At 36.3% G+C, this 23,522-nt stretch overlaps 1 protein-coding gene across 1 annotated transcript in view; it reads left to right on the forward strand.

Moving 5' to 3' along the window:
• LOC127838695 (voltage-dependent calcium channel type A subunit alpha-1-like) overlaps window positions 1–23,522 on the forward strand; it is a 144,187-nt gene that overhangs the window by 52,583 nt on the left and 68,082 nt on the right. The window contains exons 3-14 of the mRNA XM_052366578.1: window positions 2,599–2,704; window positions 3,788–3,927; window positions 6,569–6,672; window positions 7,104–7,274; window positions 8,857–9,068; window positions 9,643–9,746; window positions 10,983–11,098; window positions 11,369–11,428; window positions 12,265–12,366; window positions 16,535–16,627; window positions 22,173–22,292; window positions 23,370–23,482. Of these exons, the coding sequence (XP_052222538.1) occupies window positions 2,599–2,704; window positions 3,788–3,927; window positions 6,569–6,672; window positions 7,104–7,274; window positions 8,857–9,068; window positions 9,643–9,746; window positions 10,983–11,098; window positions 11,369–11,428; window positions 12,265–12,366; window positions 16,535–16,627; window positions 22,173–22,292; window positions 23,370–23,482 (1,441 nt within the window). The remainder of the gene's footprint in view (window positions 1–2,598; window positions 2,705–3,787; window positions 3,928–6,568; window positions 6,673–7,103; window positions 7,275–8,856; window positions 9,069–9,642; window positions 9,747–10,982; window positions 11,099–11,368; window positions 11,429–12,264; window positions 12,367–16,534; window positions 16,628–22,172; window positions 22,293–23,369; window positions 23,483–23,522) is intronic.

Here is a 23,522-nt window from a genome sequence, read left to right on the forward strand (position 1 = left end):
TAAAAAGAAAATTTGTTGGATTCGATGGAATATCGATTTTATTTTACTCGAGATCATAGAAAATATATATTTTCCCTCGTGGCTGCGCCACTCGTGAAAATATTGTTTTCTATGATCACTCGTGAAATAAAATCGATATTCCACCGAGTCCAACAAATTTCCTCTATATCTTACACATGTTTAATATACTTTTTAAGCGTTTTCATTGGGTTAGTTTTCGTTTATTGGCCAATCGCATTTTGTTATTTTGCTGAAATGACGTTGCAACGTCAAATGACGTCACATTGTAAACAACATTTAAACAACATGCGGCATTTATCATTATGTTTGCGTAAATATTTATTTAATTTGCTCATTTAAAAGAATGTGATAAAAAAAGATCTGACACTCGTTGTCATATCATAATATATTTTATTAAACTCGTCCAGCAAATTCGTTAGTAAGCTCGCCAAAGGCTCGCTTTCCTGAACTCGTTATATAAAATATGGTATGATATGACAACTCGTGCCAGATCCTATATGTCTGCACTTTTCTCTCTTCAAACACGACGGCATAGTCCTTTGGGATTGGCATCATCAGATATTCGAGATATTCAAAATGATGTGCTGCTAGTCAATTCATGGAACCACTACATCACTGCATTAACCCATTTATGACTAGCGTCTGGAAAAAATGCCTTGACAAACAGCGTAGACCCAGATGAGACGCCGCACGATGCGGTGTCTTATCAGGGTCTGCGCTGTTTGCTTAAAGGAATTTCTGTAAGAAATATTCTTAATATAGAAATAAATATACCAGACATCCCTAATTTCGGAAATAAATTGATCCGATTTAGAAGGATGGGAGAGTCCACTAGGCATAAATTGGTCCTTTGGGATTGGCATCATCAGATATTCGTGATATTCAAAATAATGCGTTGCTAGTCAATTCATGTAACCACGACATCATTGCATTAATCATATGAGCCGCGTTCTGAGAAAACTGGGCTTAATGCATGTGCGTAAAGAGTCGTCCCAGATTAGCATGTGCATTTCGCACAGGCTAATCAGCGACGACACTTTCTGCTTTTATGATATTTTCTGTTTAAAAAAAGTCTCTTCTTAGCAAAAATCTAGTTTATACGGAAAGTGTCGTCCCTGATTAGCCTGTGCGGACTGCACAGGCTAATATGGGATGACACTTTACGCACATGCATAATGCCCAGTTTTCTCAAAACGCGACACATATCTTCAGTGATAATGTTACTCTGTCTCTGGTTTGTATTGACTTGACCATCCCCGTGCTGATTCGCAAGACACATATTGTTCCTCGTTAAATTGCCTGGCATTTATGTTTGCCAGAATGGTCTTATGCTCGCGTCACGAGACATTGTTTGGCAACTATGGAAATAATAATTATTGACTTCCCGGTTTACTAGAATGGTATGCATTTGCAACGTATGCCCCATGCGGTCGTTAAAACGACATGTTTACGGACTGGGAAACATATTGGAATGAACAAATCCTAAAATATGTATATAATGATGCAGATACATAAAACAGAAACAATACAAAATAAATATGCAAAGGAAACAAAACTTATTGACATAAAGTCACCTTATTTGTGAAAGTATTTAAAATAAAATAAGTAGAATAACGCTTTTATTATGTACTTTGCAATCAATAATTATGTAGCGCTTACATTTCAAAGTTCCGTATGACCAAAATTACCATACATTTAAAGATGAAGTAAGTAAGGGAGACCAATCGTGTTAGGATGAATGATTCTGCTAAATTTATACTTCTACGGTCGGTAGGGAAGAAATGTGACTGTGCGTTTCGTGTACTGAGTCACGTGGCGGCAGGAAATGATCATTTTTATAGCGCTCACGTGTGTCTCAGTTAAGAAAGGGCTTTATTTGTTATGACATTATTATAACTTTTATTCTGTACAAAACTAGATCAATACTTGAATGTTGAATTAATTTCCACAGCGCCACAATACGAATTTGCATACAACTGATTTCCATTCGAAGGTTGCATCGTTATTTATGAAATTGCTTTCCAATGAATCAGACTGATCAACCACAAACCCAACACAATACATGTCTGAGTGCATACTTAAATACAAATGTGTTTATGTATTGTGCATTGTTAAAGGTGAATATTTACAAACGTACCTCAGTACTTTATAACAATTGCGAAACGTATACATGTATAAACGTCTAAAATTATTAACAAATTAAGGTCTTAACAGTCTATAACAGTATGTATTCCTCAATTCCTAAATTCACACTTTTAATACAGAATTCCATGACATTAAGCTATAATTTACGGTTTTCTCCGAAAGAACCCAATCTCGGGTATAAGACAGATAAAGGTTAGATTTTTCCGCCCATTGCTTCCAAACATGTTTTATTATCAAAACAAAATATTGCGGTATCTTAAATTTACCAGATGAAACATGCCTCACCATTGACCGGTTATATATTTTTTTGTATTGTGTTATTTGTGGAATGAAGGGTATATTGCCTTTTTTCCGAATTAAGCATATATCTATCTATCTATGTTCTTTCTTACCTCATTGTACCATAAAATACAATCCTTAACTGGCACTCACGCCGTTCGAGTATATGGTGCTACTTACAATCATCGCAAACTGCGTGGTCCTGGGCATGGAGGTCCATCTACCAGAGGGGGACAGAACGCCGACCGTAGAAAGTCTGGTACGTAGTCATTTTGTACTACTTCCATTATATGAGCCTTGTTCTGAGAAAGCTGGGCATAATGTATGTGCGTTAAGTGTCGTCCCAGATTAGGCTGTGCAGTTCGCATAGGCTAATCAAGCACGACACTTGCAGCTTTTATGACATTTTTCGTTTAAGTGAAGTCTATTCTTAGCAAAAAATCCAATTTAAGCGAAAAGTGTCGTCCCTGATTAGCCTGTGTGGACTGCACAGGCTAATCTGGGGCGACACTTTGCGCACATGCATTATGCCCAGTTTTCTCAGAACACGACTCATATTAACATAAATTATTGCATAATTGGTAAATCACTGGCCAAAAGGGGATTGGCGAAAAATTGGCCGACCGTAAAAAGTCTGGTACGTAGTCATTGTGTGCTACTTCCGTTATATTAACTGGAATAATTGCATAATTGGTAGATCACTGACCAGAAGGGGATTGGCGTAAAATTGACCGACCGTAGAAAGTCTTAAACGTTGTCCTTTTGTGCTCTAATATAATATATAAATCAAATAAGTACAAGTTGTAAACCATCTACTACAGGGGCAGTCAAAAGATTGGTACGGTTCGTTACGTTGGTAATACTAAACTGAAAAAGGGAAACAAATGTAAAACATCCAACAGAAAGGGACTTATTTTCAGCCGTTGAAAGACTGACGTGTTGTACTGCAGTGAAAAAAAAAACTTAACGTAAAGTTAACTATGGGTACATAATTGGTAAAACAAACTTTTACCAGATAAGATAAGATCTCAGACTCTTGTTGGTTAAACTGGATTTTTGCCACGAAAGGACTTCCTTGAAACAAAAATACCATTATACAGATAAGTGTAATCCCTGATAACTAACTGCACATGCTAACCTCGGACGAAACTTTACGCACAGTTTTCATAGACGGAGGCTTATTAATCTAAGACATTCCTATTTAGTGTGTCTGTGTTATTAAAGCGTATAGATTTTTGAAGTTCAAACGACCATTTTAATGCGACGTTAAAGTATTTGGGTATACGGCATAACAACTTCACATCAGGTGCTCACGGCGGTTGTTTTTGTTTTGTATTTTCAGGAGAAGACAGAAATCTACTTTTTAGGAATTTTTTGTATAGAAGCATTGCTTAAAATCGTAGCATTAGGGTTCATTTTACATAAGGGCTCATATCTACGAAACGTGTGGAACATCATGGATTTCGTAGTCGTAGTTACAGGGTATGTATTGCTCTTTGAGGTTAACCCATTTAGGCCTAGTGGACTCTCCCATCCTTCTAAATTGGATTAATTTATTTCTTAAATTAGGGATGTCTAGTATATTTATTTCTATATTTAGAATATTTCTTACAGAAATTCCTTTAAGCAAACAGCGAAGACTCTGATGAGACGCCGCATCATGCGGCGTTTCATCTGGGTCTGCGCTGTTTGTCAAGGCCTTTTTTCTAGACGCTAGGCATAAATGGGTTAATTCATTTAACAGTTTGGATATTTCAAGCAAATGTTTGCTATATCATTTATGCAAAACAATATTTAATGCGAACACATGCTGTTTAAAATAATTACACTGATACTAATATTGATCGTTTACAAAAAATAATTTTCTTAAAGTTGTGCAATTTTTAAGATTGACTATTTTTCTTAAAATGATAATACGTCAGTGTAACCGTTGATGAGTGGCTACACTCTCTACTGTGTAAGGTGTAATGTCGCCTCCAGTAAAAAATTGTAATGTTCTTGTCGATCATAACGATGTTTCTATTTTGCAATTCATACTCAAATTCAAATGTCCCCAACACAGCTGCTTGGAATTTATTTTTCCCTCGTCCATGAGTCAGCGTGCCTTGGGTTCTCTACGGGTCTTGAGACCTTTAAAATTAGTCTCCGGCATTGAGAGTAAGTAACCCGCTGTTCATACCAGGGTGAATTTGGTGATTTGCTATGAACTGCATGGTGTCACTGTTTGCAAAGCTTTGCGTATAAAACTCAACGAATCAAACATTACGTACTTAATACGTGTCTTTTTCCGTTTTCCTTAAACCGTTTTTTTTTTGGATTAAAAAAAAAATTATAATATAAAAATGTCGTAACTGCAAAACACATAAAATGTAACAACATTTTTGTTCTAGTTGTCCCCTGCCGGTTTCACCGGAGGGGACTTATGGTTTGCGCTCTGTGTGTCTGTCCGTCTGTCTGTCTGTCTGTCTCTCTGTGAGTCTGTGAGTCTGTCTGTCGAACATGGATAGATGGCAATATGGACATTATGCACGTCATTTCATTTTGTTCCTAGGTCAAAAATTCTGGTTGCTATGGCAACAGATAGGCTAGCAATACTGCTGAAAATGGTGGTTTTCTGGATTTTTTCATGAAACTTGCAACATGGATAGACTGCAATATGGACATTATGCACGTCATTTCATTTTGTTCCTACGTCAAAAATTGTGATTGCTATGGCAACCAAAAAAAATATGAAAATGGTGGAATTTCTGACAAATTTTGGAGCCGGTAGGGGACCATATTGCTTGATAATAGCCTTGTTTAATTTGTTTCCATAAAGTTTTCTTAAACGGTACATTAATGCCGTGTGGGTACTCAGTTACAATATAACCTTTCGAGATCTATAATTAAGAATATATGCTTATGTAAATAAAAATTTAAATTTTGCACACGAAAGACTGTCAAATCTAGGACAAAATCAAAAATAAGTACGAAGTCCATGAGCAATTTACCGCTCGCCAAAACATCGCTCGTCGTGCTTTGCTAGCTTTGTTTACGTAAAATGCTTACGCCGTTAACTCAGAAATTATTTTGTCGGAACATGTGGCGGCGATAAACTACGGTATCCGGATAGTGCCATTTATAATATCGCCTGTCGCGTTCTAAAAGGGCGATATATCGCATATAAAAGGGCGACGGTCGCGTTCATAAAGGGCGACGGTCGCGTTCATAAAGGGCGACGGTCGCGTTCGTAAAGTGCGACGGTCGTGTTCAAAGGGCGAGATATCGCATATAAAAGGGCGACTGTCGCATTCTAATTTTTTGAAAACGCGAGAGTCGACAGGCGATATTATTAGAATGCGACAGTCGCCCTTTTGTATGCAATATCTCGCCCTTTGAACACGACCGTCGCACTTTACGAGCGCGACCGTGGCCATTTATGAACGCGACTATATATGGCACTATCCGGATTCCATAATAAACGGCATCTGTTTGGTTAATCCGTTATTTTGATTGACAGCTGGCGAGTGGTCGATTACCAGATTTATGGCCTCATGGCAGTTGAAAAGGTCTTGTTGATAGCTTATTTGTTGAATGGAAATTGGGCAAAACGAGGATACAGTATAATCAGAACCTGTGGCTAGTAATTAATGTAAGACTTTCGCGGAAACGCGCTGACTACAAAATTATAAGACCTCCAAGGTGTGGAAATCATGTTCTACCCTCAAAACAACGCAAGTTTTAAACTCGAACGTTCATGAAGTGTTTACTTTTTACTGTAGCCCATGTTATTTAAATGCTGTTACAACTTCTGTAATTAATGATTGCATTTATCAGTTGTTAAGCTTAACGTAAGTATTTCGAGATTGAGACCTTCGTAGTGGGATTTTTCCGGGGTCTCTACCCCACGCCCCCCCCCCCCCCCCGCACACAAACAAAACAAAAATACAAACATTGTTTAACTTGTATTCAATACCTTAAAAGCTGAACATTGCAGCCCAACATGCAATTCAAAACCGGCCCTATTTTTTACAATTTTTTTGCATGCATCCATGTACATCTGAATGTGAGATTTCTGCTTCATATGACCCATGTAAATGTGACGGATACTTATTTCAATTTTTGATCCACGCTTGGTCCGCAGGTTCATCACTATTTCCGCTTCCGCTTCATCCGGGTCTCTGGACCTCCGCACTCTGCGAGCTGTGAGGGTCCTTAGGCCACTTAAGCTGGTTTCCGGTATTCCGAGTACGTATGCAAGCACCCTACCTTTTTAGGTTAGGTGTGAATCATACTGTGACTTTTCTTAGTTACGTTTATTCGTCTGGCTTTTATTTTGTTTATATTTTAAACATCAGTATAACTATCGAAGACATAATCAATAGATTATGTAATAGAAGTGACGGTGACTTTATTACAACAGAATATCTGCATGTTAAAATTTTGCTTAAAAAGGTTTAAATATAATCGTCTTTTTATCATGTAAATATATCCAAACTTGGTCTCGTTGGATATCAGAATTCGTAAACAAATAGTTATCAGATAAAAATAACGAGACTTGCTTAAATATAACACAGAGTAATACGACATTAAAGACATAAATATTTATAAGAAAATATTTTTAAAAGTTCATCTTAAATATAAGTTATAAGTAAAGTGACTGGTTTCCATGGCAACAGGCCTGCAAGTGGTGCTCAAGTCCATTCTACGGGCTATGGTGCCTCTGCTGCAAGTGTGTCTACTCGTGTTCTTCGCCATCATCATGTTCGCAATCATAGGTCTGGAGATGTACAACGGCGTGTTCCATAACGCCTGCTTCCGCATCAATACACGACCCAGCGTCAGTGAAGGTATGTACAACGTCATGTTCCATAATGCCTTCTTCCACATTAATGCGCGACCCAGCGTCAGTGAAGGTATGTTCAACGGCGTGTTCCATAACGCCTGCTTCCGCATCAACACGCGACCCAGCGTCAGTGAAGGTATGTGCAACGTCATGTTCTATAACTTGCTTCCGCATCCACATGCAACCCAGCGTCGGTGAAGGTATGTACAACGGCGTGTTCTATAAAGCCTGCTTCCGCATCAATACACGACCCAGCGTCAGTGAAGGTATGTACAACGTCATGTTCCATAATGCCTTCTTCCACATTAATGCGCGACCCAGCGTCAGTGAAGGTATGTTCAACGGCGTGTTCCATAACGCCTGCTTCCGCATCAACACGCGACCCAGCGTCAGTGAAGGTATGTGCAACGTCATGTTCTATAACTTGCTTCCGCATCCACATGCAACCCAGCGTCGGTGAAGGTATGTACAACGGCGTGTTCTATAAAGCCTGCTTCCGCATCAACACGCAACCCAGCGTCAGTGAAGGTATGTACAACGGCGTATTACATAACGCCTGCTTCCGCATCAACACGCGACCCCAGCGTCAGTGAAGGTATGTTCAACGGCGTGTTCCATACCGCCTGCTTTCGCATTAGTATGCGACCCAGCGTCAGTGAAGGTATGTACAACGGCGTGTTCCATAACGTCCGCTTCCGCATTAACACGCGACCCAGCGTCAGTGAAGGTGTGTTCTGCTGTGACTTGTGCAGCGTTTGCAAATGCGTTATTACAACGCAGAATTTAGACCTTGAAACAAAAGCATTTCACACCCTCGAACAAGCGATTAAGATTTTGTTCGTTCTTTTGTCTGTTTGTTTGTTAAAACTACTTTAAGTACAAGTAAATTGTATTATGCAGTCATAAAGATATTTGCACATTCTTCATATGAGATAAGATTTGTAAACGTCATAACACCATATTACCAAAACATAGCATTTACTGCCTTAGCTGGTCTGTATTTCGCTTGCGGATCTGCACGAGCTTAGTAATGTTTTACAACGTAATAATTACCAGTTTTTAAAACGTTGTGAAGGTTGATAGATGTTAGCCTTGGTATCATGTTTTTCGTAATTTAACACTTTCTGATCCAGACCTGAATTTAGCATCAGTCATGGCCATCTGATAGTTTTAAAATTGCACATAGTCGTATTTATGTAGAGATTAGTTTACAGACATGCAAGTTTGTCCACAACATCAACAGCATAACCGCATATAACAATAGCGCATATACGGTCGCTTTGTTCTTTTATTGGCATGTAAATACACAAAAAAGTAATACAATAAAGCATACATTTTATAGTATACTATTTTTAAACCGTTTGCACATATTTACGAATTAACGCACAGATTATGAATTTGATCCGTTTTCAAACAGTTTCATTCTACTTACTTTAAATTGACTACGTCATGCCATGATTCTAAGATAAAACATTCAAAAGAAACGCCATATGTATGTGTTAACATATTGAAAAGTTTTTAAATCAAGACACATTTATACATATTTGTTTATACATGTAAATAACGAATAACACACTTATTTTCAGACGATATAATACTAGGGGATGAAACCACCATACGGCCGTGTGGCCCAAAAGAGCCGGCTGGTAGTTTTAAATGCCAGAAAAATATATCCGAGTGCCGACCGTACTGGCGCGGGCCCAACTCCGGGATTACTAGCTTTGATAACATAGGATATGCAATGTTGACAGTGTTTCAAATCTTTACTATGGAGGGATGGACCGATATATTATATTACGTAAGTATTTTATGCTAAATTTTATAGTTCTTAAGTTGTATAAATCATCATGGTAATACGGGCTTTGATGACGAAAGAGAACAGATTTTGCAATCAATTTTCTTTTCGATGCTGATTACTAGTATTCTAGTATTGGACATCTATATGCTAATACATACGGTGAAGATATGTCCAATTTGATTAGTCAACAATGTGTATTCTAATTCGAATTGTTACTATGTTGATATGGTCATTTATAGGCAATTCGTTAATGCGTTACGCACACATATTCTATTTCTATTTCCTAAATATGTACTTCGCGACTAATGGAGCAAATATCAGATATTTCTAAAGGACATTCATCCCAGATAATTTTGATTTACCTTGAAAACAATGATATTTTCTTTGAAAGATATAATTCTGATTTCAAAATATGACAATTATATTACGTAGCTCATTGTCTACATATTATTATATAACAATGTACCATTTTATAGGCAATGAATTATTGAAACTTTTTTAATTGAATGCGTTTGGATTTATGGTGCAGTTCTGTTTTTACTGCATTTATCATCATCATGTCCTCTTCTTGCAGACTAACGATGCCAATGGCATGTATTACAACTGGGTGTACTTCTATCCGCTCATCGTATTAGGTTCATTCTTCATGCTCAACCTTGTTCTCGGTGTTCTTAGTGGGTAAGTTATATGTGTGGGTAAGTGTTCTTAGTGGGTAAACGTTTTTATTGGGTAAGTGTTCTTAGTGAGGTAAGTCTTCTTAGTGGGTATGTGCTCTTAGTGGGTAGGTGTGCTCTTAGTGGGTAAGTGTTCTTAGTGGGTGAATGTTTTTATTGTTTTTTATTGGGTAAGTCCTTTTAGTGGGTATGTGCTCTTAGTGGGTAGGTGTGTTCCTAGTGGCTAAGTGTTCTTCGTAAGTGTTCTTAGTGGGTCAGTTTTGTTAGTCGGTGAGTGGTTTTAGTGGTTAGTGTACTTAGTGGGGTAAATGTTCATAATGGGTAGGTGCTATTAGGGAGTTAGTGTTGTAAGTGGGTGTGTGTTCTTAGTGGGTGAGTGTTCTTAGTGAGTAAGTGTTTTCTTAGTGGGTGGTTTTTCTTAGTCGGGTACGTGTTCTTCGTGGGGTAAGTGTTCTTAGTGTACATGTGTTATTAGTGGGGTAAGTGTTCTTGGTGTTTAAGTGTTAGTAGTGGGGTAAGTGCTCTTAGTGTACAACTGTTACTAGTGGAATAAGTGTTCTTAGTGTAAAAGTGTTACTAGTGGGGTAAGTGTTCTTAAAGTATAAGTGTTATAAGTGGGGTAAGTGTTATTTGTGTACACTTGTTATTAGTGGGGTAAGTGTTCTCAGTGTAAAAGTGTTAGTAGTCTGGTAGGGTTCTTAGTGTATAAGTGTTATTAGTGGGGTAAGTGTTCTTAGTGTACAAGTGCTATTAGTGGGGTAAGTGGTATTAGTGGGTAAGTGCTTTTAGTGGGCATATGCTCTTAATGTGTAAGTGTGATCCTAGTGGGTAATTGCCTTTAGAGTGTTAGTGTTTTAGTGGGTAAGCGTTTTTAGTGGGTTTGTTTTCGTAGTGGGTTAGTGTTCTTAGTGGGAACGTGTTTCATGTGGGTACGTATTCTTATTAGATAAGTGGACATTTCTCCACAGTATTTTGCACAACGAGAATCAATACACAAGTTACTGTTTCATATGCTGCAGTTTATAAAGCATAAACTTTTTACTAATTGAGTCATATTACTGATGAGGACGTGTTAATACATAATAAACTACATTTAATTTTAACGTTTTAAAGTTAAGAAATCGTTAGATAAATATATTGCATTATTTTGATGTCAAACTTTAGGAACGAATGCGTTCAACTATTGTCTGAATTATGTTAAATTGTACAATTTAATTAAAACCATTACAACTTATTTCAGTGAATTTGCCAAAGAGAGAGAACGTGTAGAGAAGCGTCGTGCGTTTTTAAAACTAAAACACAAAAACCAGCTCGATAAGGAGGTGAATGGATATTTAGAATGGATCTGCAAAGCAGGTATACATGTGTTTGTATTGTTTGTAGTATTCTCGTAATATTGTATTGCAACTGTTTGTCAATTCTAAGGACGAGTGTAAAATACATATACTATCTTAATGATATAGTATAAGCATTCATTTCCAACTTAATTCAGGCGATTTATGCACATAATTCCAAGCCATTTTAGGCGGTGTAATGAATTTATTTTCAACTCATTTCAATCGAGAATATGCGTTATATTGGAACTTATGACACTCCATGTATGCAATTATGTCCGATGTATTACAGAGGAAGTGATTCTAAATGAGGAGAGGACGACGGATGAGGAGAAAATACGAATAATAGAAGGTGTGTTCACATTCTGTATACATTTGTATTTGTATCCCCCTTGTATTAATTATAATGTAAATTTGACTTGGTCGGGTTACATTATTTATTTCATTCCGTAAATATGTGTCGATGTTTGCTTGTTGTCCTATATGTTGTTACCTAGCAACGAAGTTTTGTGTTGATTAGTGTGACAAAGCGCGAGTGCCCTGTCATGGCTACGGTGTGTACTCGTTTTGAGACACGATGGGAGATCAATAAATACAAAATATTTTCAAACTTATAATGTTCAAAGCTATAAATGTTACACGAAAGCGCGTTCTCTCTGCAAGACAGTTGAAATTTCATCGCAAAATATTAAATTTTATTTTATTATTCAATGCAACGTGAACGTGCCACGATAACCTTTAAGACAAAACAACTACATTCTACAAAATCATGATGATTTTAAAGAGAGTTCGTAATGGCACCTGCAACAATTTAAGGTGTAAATTTAACAAATGGAATTATATTAAACAGAGTCATATTTTTTTCCTAAACAATACGTATTACTAGTACCTGTAATGTTATTATGAATCGTGTTCTGAAAAAACTGGGCATAATGCATATGCGTAAAGTGTCATCCCAGATTAGCCTGTGCAATCCGCACCTCCTAATCAGGGACGACACTTTCCGCTTTTATGGTATTTTTGTTTCAAGGAAGTCCCTCCTTACCGAAAATCAAGTCTAGGCGAAAAGTGTCGTCCCTGATTAGCCTGTGCGGACTGCACATGCTAATCTGGGACTGAAACTTTACGCACATGCATTCTGCCCAATTTTCACAGAACAAGACTCAAAATATGACGTCATGTTTTCAGCGCGGCGCGCGGCCGCAAGAAAGATGAAACAGATACAAGATGGTAAATACAACGACGACGACATGGATAACGATGATGATCTACTTACGGATTTAAATTTAGGTAACCGCGTTCAAATAGTGTACGTTTAACCCATTTATGCCTAGTGGACTCTCCCATCCTTCTAAATTGGATCGATTTATTTCCAAAATTAGGGATGTGTAGTATATTTATTTCTATATTTAAAATAGTTCTTACAGAAACTCCTTTAGGCAAACAGCGCAGACCCAGATGAGACGTCGCATCATGCGTCGCCTCATCTGAATCTACGCTGTTTGCCATGGCCTTTTTCTAGACGCTAGGCATAAATGGGTTAAGGGGCATGTTGACGTTATAATCTTAACTTGTAAATAATACCCCTTAAAATCCGTGGATATGCCCCTTTAAATGAAGCCGTATAAGCATACGAATTATTAAGTACGATACTTATTCTCCCTGTATTGAGTCTAACTTGTTAAGGCAAGGCACCAATCGCCTATAAAGACGGTGCTATATGTTATACATGCAACACGGACGAAATAACATAATTAACACTATGGTAATCGAATGTCGTATAAATCGAAGCATTCGATTGCAGTTGGTATTGTACTTTGGCTACTTATCGGCTTTTGGTGTAATTTATAGTCCATATAAGTCCAAATTTTACGAAAATATCCTTTCATCAGATTGTAAAACTATTTTAAGGTAGACTCAACTTAATGATCGGGATTTTCAGGTCCTCGTGCTAATATTGATATGTCCTTGAAATATATACATACTTATACTTCCTTTTTGCTTAGAATCGTGTGTGCGTGTCCCCCTTATCTTTCTTGACTTTATAAACATTTTAAGCAGTGAGTCTCGGTGAAAACAAAACAATGTTTTTCCTTCAAAATTAGAAGAAGCCACAAGCGTATAAATTGTGTACACAATAATAATACCCCATTGAGGTGTGTTATTTATTACAAGGCATGTACCTGATATGTTTTTTATCAGCCGATTTCAATATAGGTAAGTGTGTGTTTACTTGGAATATAGGTTTGTGCAGCACTTGTAGGTAGATGTTTACACATACAGCAGTGCTATGTGAAAAGAGGGTTTAGTGCATGTGCGTAAAGTGTCGATCCAGATTAGCCTGTGCAATCAGGGACGACACTTTCCGCTTTTATAGTATTTTTTGTTTAAAGAATTTATTAGCAAAAATCCAGTTTAGACAGAAAGTGTCGCCCCTGGTTAGCCTGTGATGACTTTACGCGCATGCAGTTAACCCCCTTTTCACAGAGCACGGGCCAAATTATGTTAGACTTGTCCATTCGAAGCAATGAAATCACCATCAAAGTGTCTCATTGACAAATCTTCAGTTTGTTTGTATTTCTTTATAGTGGAAGGCTGCATTTGTATTATGAAATACATTTTTCTGAACCATGTAAGTTTGTGATATTTCATGTCGAATATATTTTGGAATAATGAAATGTCAGATGATTTATATGGAGAAAAAATTGTGTTACCATCTTCTAAGTCTTTTATTTACAGAAAGTGGCCTACGGCTTACATAATACACGGCAAAACCTGAAAATAATATTAAATCCTCTATAACGCTCAAAATCAACGAAAATTTCGTAAAGTATTTCGTAAAATAAAGTTAACACCTAAACAATCAGTGTTCCTTATAGCAATAGCCACAATTTCAAACCTAGATGTGGTATGATTACATAGATTTTTGTACATACAAAATGCTCGTTTTTATTTATTTGTGACACAATTAATTCCATTTTAATTTCCCGCGAATATATCTTTTCATACGACACACGAACACCATATTAGTGTTCATGTGTCCTATGAATAGATATCGTTGCCGGAAATTAAAATGGAATTTAATATTCAACACAATAATAAAAACGAGCATTTTGTATCTACAAACATCTATTTTACCAGACCTCATCTGGCGTTGAAATTTCGGCAATTGCCATAAGGAACACTGATTTTTAATTGGTTAAGTTTATTTTACGAAATATTGTACGAACTTTTCGTTGATTTTGAGTAGTAATGTTACTTTAAACAATACATAAATATTACATGATTAAATGACCTAGGCTGCCACCTGTGAACAATATTGGAACGGTCATAAATGTCACACAAATACAATCAATTGTCTCTGGAGCGGTGCTCGCTTTCACTTCTCGTCGTGATTTCGGCTAGATCTATTCGATATGAGTCGCGTTCTGAGAAAACTGCGAATAATGCATGTGCGTTTAGTGTCGTCCCAGATTAGCCTGTGCAATCCGCACAGGCTAATCAGGGGCGACACTTTCCGCTTTTATGACATTTTTCGTTTAAATGAGGTCTCTTCTTAGCAAAAAATCCAATTAAGGCGGAAAGTATCGACCCTGATTAGCCTGTGCGGACTGCACAAGCTAATCTGGGACGACACTTTACGCACATGCATTATGCCCAGTTTTCTCAGAGCACGTCTCATATTATCAAAATAACGCACTTTTGTGTACGTGTCCTGTGGTATCGTCAAACGTGGTCTTTAGTGGCAATCTCTTTGAACTATTTCCCGTTGTCCACTACCTTATGCAGTACACGTATCTGTGCTTTAGGTACTGTAAGGCATGCGTGGGTAACCTTACACATACCTGTTTAGTTGTGTCTCCAAATCCCCTTTGAATCTATTATATAAGTCGCGTTCTGAGAAAACTGGGCATAATGCATGTGCGTAAAGTGTCGTCCCAGATTAGCCTGTGCAATCCGCACAGGCTAATCAGGGATGACACTTTCCGCCAAAATTGGATTTTTGCAAAGATGAGACTTCATTAAAACGAAAAATGTCATACAAGCGGAAAGAGTTATCCCTGATTAGCCTGTGCGGACTGCACCGGCTAACTAGGGACGACACTTTACGCACATGCATTATGCCCAGTTTTCTCAGAACGCGATTTTTATACATATTAATGTAATGCGTAATCGAGCAATTAGTAATATACGTTTTATTGCAATATGAAACCAACATGACATGGATCTCATCTCTTTTTAATAAACTTAATTATTTTGGAGAAATAAATCCATTATTTACTAAATATGACTTTACACACTAGCCCATCTCTCAACCTTCTTTAACGATTACCGGCTTACACATGCTTGATTTGATTAGTAAAATATAAGCATTTTTGTGCAAATAAACGCATACTATTTTCGAACAAAATAATAATACAAGCTTTTGATAAAATATTTCAAGTCATAGTTAAACTTTATAGTGTTTTATTTCTTACTAAGGTCACCCATCAAAACGTATGTTTGTCATTTTGCTGGTAAATTGATTACTCTCGACAAATGACGAAGTCTTAGGAACGTTCGCTGTCTGTCGGTAAACAATTAATGTCTACGGAAATATTTCCGGAAATAATCGTCAAATCGATCGGTTGTAAAAAAAAAGGAAGCCATACAAAATGTGCATTTTTTTTCCTTCAGATGTTTGGTTCACTTTGTTTCAACCTATCAATTTTGCCAGTAGGGATTCTTTTATTCTTCGTGGAATGAAAAACATTACCTTTTTAACGAGAGATATCAACACATTTCCGAAAACAATACAGATTGGGCATTATAGTGTCGTATTTCTTCAGTAAAAATCGTTTTCAAATAACGTTCCATTACATAATATCAACTATTGTGATTATCAGACTTCAGGTTTGATTCAACATGGCATTTGTTTTTTGCAACATTAGTAATTTGTATTGTGACATGAAAAAAATGATGTTTAGAATTGTGAAATCATGCCCTTGTTTAATCTGAAAGTAGTCATTTCGCTAACGTGTAGTATGAAGAATTCAACTACTGTTGTATTTATCTATTGGACGTCTAAAAAATGAAATAGTTAATGTTATATTCAAACTGGTGTTCTCCGCCTTTATGACTATGGGACCTTCGTTCATTGGAAAGTATATATCATTAACCCATTTATGCCTAGTGGAATCTCCCATCCTTCTAAATTGGATCAATTTATTTAAAAAAATAAGGATGTCTAGTATATTTATTTCTATATTTAGAATATTTCTTACATCGAAATTCCTTTCAGCAATCAGCGCAGACCCATATGAGACGCCGCATCATGCGGCGTCTCATCTTGGTCTACGCTGTTTGCCAAGGCCTTTTTTCTAGAAGCTAGGCATAAATGGGTTAATTCATGATTAAAATAAGTGCACCTGAACATGTTCCTTTAAATATATGCATATTTATATACTTATTGTTGCAGGAAATGCTTTAGGTAGGAATTTTCAAAGAAACAGCTCAACCGGACGCTATGCTGCATTTTGGAGCATGGAAAAACGCTGCCGGTACGTATCAAGTACTGATTGAAAATAAACGTGTTCTACCTTTAACATGATCTACGATTGACGGTGTGTACTATATTGCTCATTTGTTTTGTCAAGATTAACACCATGAATACAGTAAATTGTTTTTGTCTGTTGGTCATTTTAACCCATTTATTTATAGCGTCTAGAAAAAAGGCCAGCGTAGACCCAGATGAGACGCCGCATGATGCGGCGTCTCATCAGGGTCTGCGCTGTTTGCTTTAAAGAATTTCTGTAACAAATATTCTAAATATGGAAATAAATACATTAGACATCCCTAATTTTGGGAAAAAAATATCCAATTTAGAAGGATGGGAGAGTCCACTAGACATAAATGGGTTAAAACACGTGTTTCACTTACATATACTCTTACTATATTCTTACTGGTTATATAATTTGGGGAAAACATGTTTATCTTAATATTCGCAACGTTAAATATTTGAATTGTCAAATCTTAATTCTCGAGTGTTTGGCTTAAACTGAAGAAATGTACATTCATTGCATACTTACAAAATAATATAATCTCTGAACAAGTCATTGTTAGGAATATTGCGATGTATGTAAGATGTTTATTAATTAATTAATTAACTTGAACTTATGTGGTTTGGCAATCATAAACTAGGATGTATTTTGGACAAATTTTGGATATGTTGCATATTAGCATGTATGCTATCTGTTAACAAAAGACATTAAGTGCGTTCTACATGCAGGAATAAGCAAATCGCTAAAAGCCCACTTTGTTTTTTTATACATAAAATAAACATTCCGTTTTTCCGGCAATTTTGTCATGTCATATGGTGGCGATTAAGGCGGTTAATCTGCTTCATTTAATGACAGTTTGCGATTTATCAATTTGACAAACATTTATTCGATTGGTCACTAAGCTAATAATCTAAATTTTCATGGTATTATACATTCTTTGCGTATCGTTTGTATGTATACGGTGCCTATACCACGTGACTTTTTCGTATCTTTGTTGGGAGAATAAAGAGCGACCCAGTTAATATTGTTAAGGATCTCTTTTTAAATATTTCACCATTTTTAATTGGATAAAGTAGAGAGCCCGCTCATTCGTTAGAGTTGTGGTCTTTTTAAACAAATAAGTATTTTTTCAGTAAAGTGCAACCGCGCGTTTGAACGGTTAGAAAAATGTCGGATCAGTGTGGGGACTTCATCACAAACGCGCGGTTGCACTTTACTGAAAAATACTTGTTTGTTTGAAAATATCATGATACCTATAGAAAACTCTCACGAATGTCTCCACGTTATCCCATTAAAAATGGTGAAATATTTTAAAAGACATCATCAAAAATATTAAGTGGGTAATGCTTTATTCTCCCAACACAGATCTTAAAAAGTCACGTGGTATAGGCAACGTGATATATCGTACTAATGAATCTCACCTTAAACATGAATGTGTTTATATTATTTAATGCCGATGTACACTTATCATGATTGACTTTCTTTAAAACGAATATTTCACATACGGATATTAGCAACTCGACACAGTGAGTTACGGGGGAGTATTACACTGTTCGTTAGCTAGTTATTTCTGTGCATCATTTATTGTTTTCGAACATATGGTCAAATACCACAAATGAATAATTCATTTAACTGTAACAGTACTTTTTTTTAGAAAGTTCACAACTGTGTTATTAACCCATATTGAACACATCACGTGAATGCAACATTTCGCTAAGTGCAATAATTTATTCTATAGTTATTCTCGTTTAAACATTTTCGAAAATATGCAGCCTCACGAATGCAACTTAAGTATTGTATTCTCGTTTAATGATATGTTCTTTAGAGCAAATGCATTCTGGTGTAACGCAAAGTTACGATTACATTTTAAGCATAAGTATAACATAAGGAAAACAATGCACTCTTTAAAAACCGCATGTTAAAATTATACGTTCAATGTTCGACCCTAGTTGAACTATCCAAGAAATAAGCACATTTTCATATCAATCCAACGATTTATTTATGATCGTATATATCTTAGAATTTCAATTGGCATTTTACCACCAAAACGGCATGTAAAGCATATACACGTTTGACAATGCATTCCTGTTTGTTTTGACAATTACATATTGAATAGCTTCAAATGATAAGAACTGATCATAATTGCCTATTATTTTCAAATATAATGGTCTTTTATATGGTAACAATCCAAAAGGTCACCGTTTATATTATTGAACAGCCAACATTTGTAGAATAAAAAGGATGGCCTATTTAATCCATTTATCCAATCTAGAAAAAACGGCCTTGGCAAACAGCGTAGACCCAGATGAGACGCCGCATGATGCGGCGTCTCACCAGGAACTGCGCTGTTTGCTTAAAGGAATTTCTGTAACAAAAATATTCTAAATATAGAAATAAATATACTAAATATAGAAATAAATATACTAGACATCCATAATTTAAGAAATAAATTGATCCAATTTAGAAGGATGGGACAGTCCACTAGGCATAAATGGGTTAAATTATAAATTGTTAAACGGATTGGTTTAAGATGCTTGGCTGAATTGATGTTCTTACTATATTATATCTTTATTGCTAAACGGGATGAGTTTGAACGTTCATTAGAAAGAAACAACACTGAGCAAAAAGCGCATAACACACACTCATTATAATCCATCATTTTGTTATTTTCCTTGTTTAGCGCATATTATTTCTCACTGCTGTTTCCTTTGTTCAGTCCCTACACTTCGGTGGCATTATTACAGCGCATGTCAGAATAATCGTTTTCGTTCTTTATCATGAATAAGCCATAGCTACATTTTTTTGTGATAAATATTTAAACAATTTTCACATGCCACCAATCCGTTAAAAAAATTATTTAAAGCAAACATGCCATAAAAGACATAATGACACTAGTAATTTAATTTAAATTAGTAAACAAAATAATTGTAAGTTCATATTTTTGTTATACAGATCAAGGGCTTGTTTTATCAAAGATTTGACTCCCCAGCTCAACTTTTTACGACATAATTGTGCTAGTAAATGTTATGTTATAACGATCAGACAGTTCTTAAAATATGGGATATATGGCAGAAAACACGGAAATGAATTCGCTTCTTCCAAATGTCCAGTGTTATTTAAACAAGTCGTACGATCTTTATTAAAATCAAGCCATGAACAATAGGAGCACATTTTGAACGTGAATAATCCGGTTGGGAACACATGGTTCACATCATTAAAAGAGAAGAATATAACTTCAGTGGGTGTCAATATCCTGGATACAATATCAGAAACTGGGAAGAATAATTTCATAATTGCAATACCTGATTAAAAGAGAGAACTTATTTTTTTTCAAAAGAGATATATTTATTTCATTTTTAGCTCATCTATTTTTTGAAAAAAAAATATGAGCTATTGTCATCACCTTGGCGTCGGCGTCGGCGTCGGCGTCGGCGTTGGCGTTGGCGTCGGCGTCCGGTTAAGTTTTGCGTTTAGGTCCACTTTTCTCAGAAAGTATCAATGCTATTGCATTCAAACTTGGTACACTTACTTACGTTCATGAGGGGACTGGGCAGGCAAAGTTAGATAACTCTGGCGTGCATTTTGACAGAATTATGTGCCCTTTTTATACTTAAAAAATTGAAAATTTTGGTTAAGTTTTGCGTTTAGTTCCACTTTTCTCAGTAAGTATCAATGCTATTGCATTCAAACTTGGTACACTTACTTACTATCATGAGGGGACTGGGCAGGCAAAGTTAGATAACTCTGGCATGCATTTTGACATAATTATTTGCCCTTTTTATACTTAGAAAATTGACAATTTTGGTTAAGTTTTGTGTTTAGGTCCATTTTATTCCTTAAGCATCAAAGCTATTGCTTTCATACTTGCAACACTTACTAACTATCATAAGGGGACTGTGCAGGCAAAGTAATGTAACTCTGACTGGCATTTTGACAGAATTATGTGCCCTTTTTATACTTAGAAAATTGAAAATTTGATTAAGTTTTGTGTTTAGGTCCACTTTATTCCTACAGTATCAAAGCTATTGCTTTCATACTTGCAAGATTTATGAACTATCATAAGGGGACCGTGCAGGCAAAGTTATGTAACTCTGACTGGCATTTGGACGGAATTATGGGCCCTTTATACTTAGAAAATTGAAAATTTGGTTAAGATTTATGTTTTGGTCCACTTTACCCCTAAAGTATCATAGATATTGCTTTCATACTTGGAACACTCACAAACTATCATAAGGGTACAGTAAAAGGACAAGTTGCATAACTCTGGTTGTCATTGTTACGGAATTATGGCCCTTCTTTGACTTAGTAACTTTTAATATATGGTTAAATTTTGTGTTTCGATCCACTTTACTTCTTAAGTATCAAGGCTATTGCTTTCAAACTTCAAATACTTACATGCTATCATGAGGTTACTGTACCTGGCAACTTGAATTTTACTTTGACCTTTGAATGACCTTGACTCTCAAGGTCAAATTATTAAACTTTGCTAAAATTGCCATAACTTCTTTATTTATGATTAGATTTGATTGATACTTTGATGAAACTACTCTTACCTGACATACCACAATAGACTCCACCCAAACCATCCCCCGTGCCCTCCCCCCCCCTCCCCCCCCTTCCCCCTCCCCCCTCCCCCCCCTATTTTTTTTTTTTTTTTTTTAAGATCATCTCACAAATGACCACCACACCCTCACACTATACCCCCCCCACCCCCCCACCCCACCCCCCCCCACCCCACCCCCACCCCCAATTTTTTTTTTTTTTTTTTTTTTTTTTTTTTTTTTAAGATCATCTCACAAATTACCATCACACCCTCACACTATACCCCCCCCTCCCATTTTTTAAAACTGTTATGTTTGAAATACCGTCCAACCATCGCACCCAAACCCCCCCCCCCCCCCTCCATCGCCCCCCCCCCCCCGATTTTTTTTTTTCGCTTTTTTGGAAGATAATGTAATAAATGTCCACAACCCCACACTATACACCCCTCTTCACTCCACTCCTCCCTCCTTTGTGATTGAAAATGAGAGTCCCTTCACCTTTAAAAAGAAAATAGATGAGCGGTCTGCACCCGCAAGGCGGTGCTCTTGTTAAGATATTACCATACAATTCTTTGTCTTAAACTCAAACAGAATTCATTTACTTTCATAACATCGTATAATATATCGGTGGATAATCTACTACAAATGTTATTATGGCCCGTTTCAAATAATATGTAACGTTATTTGTGGTTTAATTTTGTTATATAGAGAATGCACCCATTGTTTATAGAAGTGGTAGACTCCGAGCATGCTATCTAACTGTAATGTATGCGCTGTTCCACATTCAACAAATATTTCAATATGAAATCTTTTGCATTAAAGTTATGATTCATGTTTGCGCTTTATCGAAAAATACAGAAAAAAAAATAAGAAAAAACTCAGATACCTATTGTTATCATGTTAACTGTTAATACATACTGTCCTGGATATTTCAAAATTAAACATATGACTATTAGTAAACTTAATTTTTTTATACTTATTATATGTTGTTATTTCGTAATTTTCAGATTGGCAGTACGAAAGGCAATCAAAAGTCAAGCATTTTACTGGATTGTGATAGTTTTGGTGTTCTTGAACACAATCTCAGTGGCCTCTGAGCATTACGGTCAACCCGACTGGCACACCAAGTTTCTGTGTAAGTATTCAACAAATTTTAAAAGCTTACTACTTTTCTTTAGGCGTAAACAACGCTGACCCATAAAATTCACCAATAGTACTTGACGTTTCATGATAAATAGATGCATATGGTATGATTGTACATGCTACGTATGATATGGTATGCAATTTTGATGATCGGTCACCTTAATTTGTTACTCGAAGGTTAATCTTTTTGTTTTGGAAATTTTTTAAAACTATGGGCTAAGTCTATTGTAGGTCCGTCTGTGTTTAAATACTTGCCATTAAGCATCTTATTTCCACGCTTATTCTGTGAATTACCACCATCCCAGTGCGTTCCTTTTACCTTTGCGATACTTATGCCGGAATATATGCATTAAAAAAATCGTACGTTTTTATCGTACATTTGTGCGCCACACAACTCATTTATAAATCCCTGGCCATGATGCTCTAAATATCGTTTCTTTTTAAAAGATTACACTCGATTTTGCCACTTTTGTAAGTTTATTTAACGTGTTTTTTTATATCTACTGTATGTATACATTTTTACTTATCAACGAATATAATGTGTAATCTACAAAAACACGCAAATGACATGAGATATAAATAAACCGCGCCCATGTGTACATGTTAATGGATATTTTCAACAGTGATTACGTATGTGTTTTTAATTTTTAATCGAAAAAATTGTGATCGATAGTTTCTATCTTTAATTTAATTCATTCAAAAGCTATTGGCTTAACGGTATAAACGGACTCTGTAGTCCATTTGTGGAGAGAACTCGTACCAAGTCAACACGATGTCAAAAATACAATGGCTACCTCGTCCCATCTTTGACTAAATAACCTCTTCGTATTAACCCATTTATGCAAAGCGTCTAGAAAAAAAGCCTTGGCAAACAGCGTAGACCCAGATGAGACGCCGCATGATGCGGCATCTCATCTGGGTCTGCGCTGTTTGCTGAAAGGAATTTCTTTAAGAAATATTCTAAATATAGAAATATAAATATAAGACATCCCTATTTTTTTAAATAAATTGATCCAATTTAGAAGGATGGGAGAGTCCACTAGGCATAAATGGGTTCAATATGTTTAAGACGTGACAGAGTTTTTGTTCCTGGGGCTCTTCATGTGCGAGATGTTCATCAAAATGTACGGCCTTGGGATCTTCACGTATTTCCAGTCGTCTTTCAATATCTTCGACTGTGTTGTAAGTTCCAGCCTTGCAAATAGTAGAACAATATAATCGA

The sequence above is a fragment of the Dreissena polymorpha genome, chromosome 7, assembly GCF_020536995.1.
Source record: "Dreissena polymorpha isolate Duluth1 chromosome 7, UMN_Dpol_1.0, whole genome shotgun sequence".
Lineage (NCBI taxonomy): Eukaryota > Metazoa > Mollusca > Bivalvia > Myida > Dreissenidae > Dreissena > Dreissena polymorpha.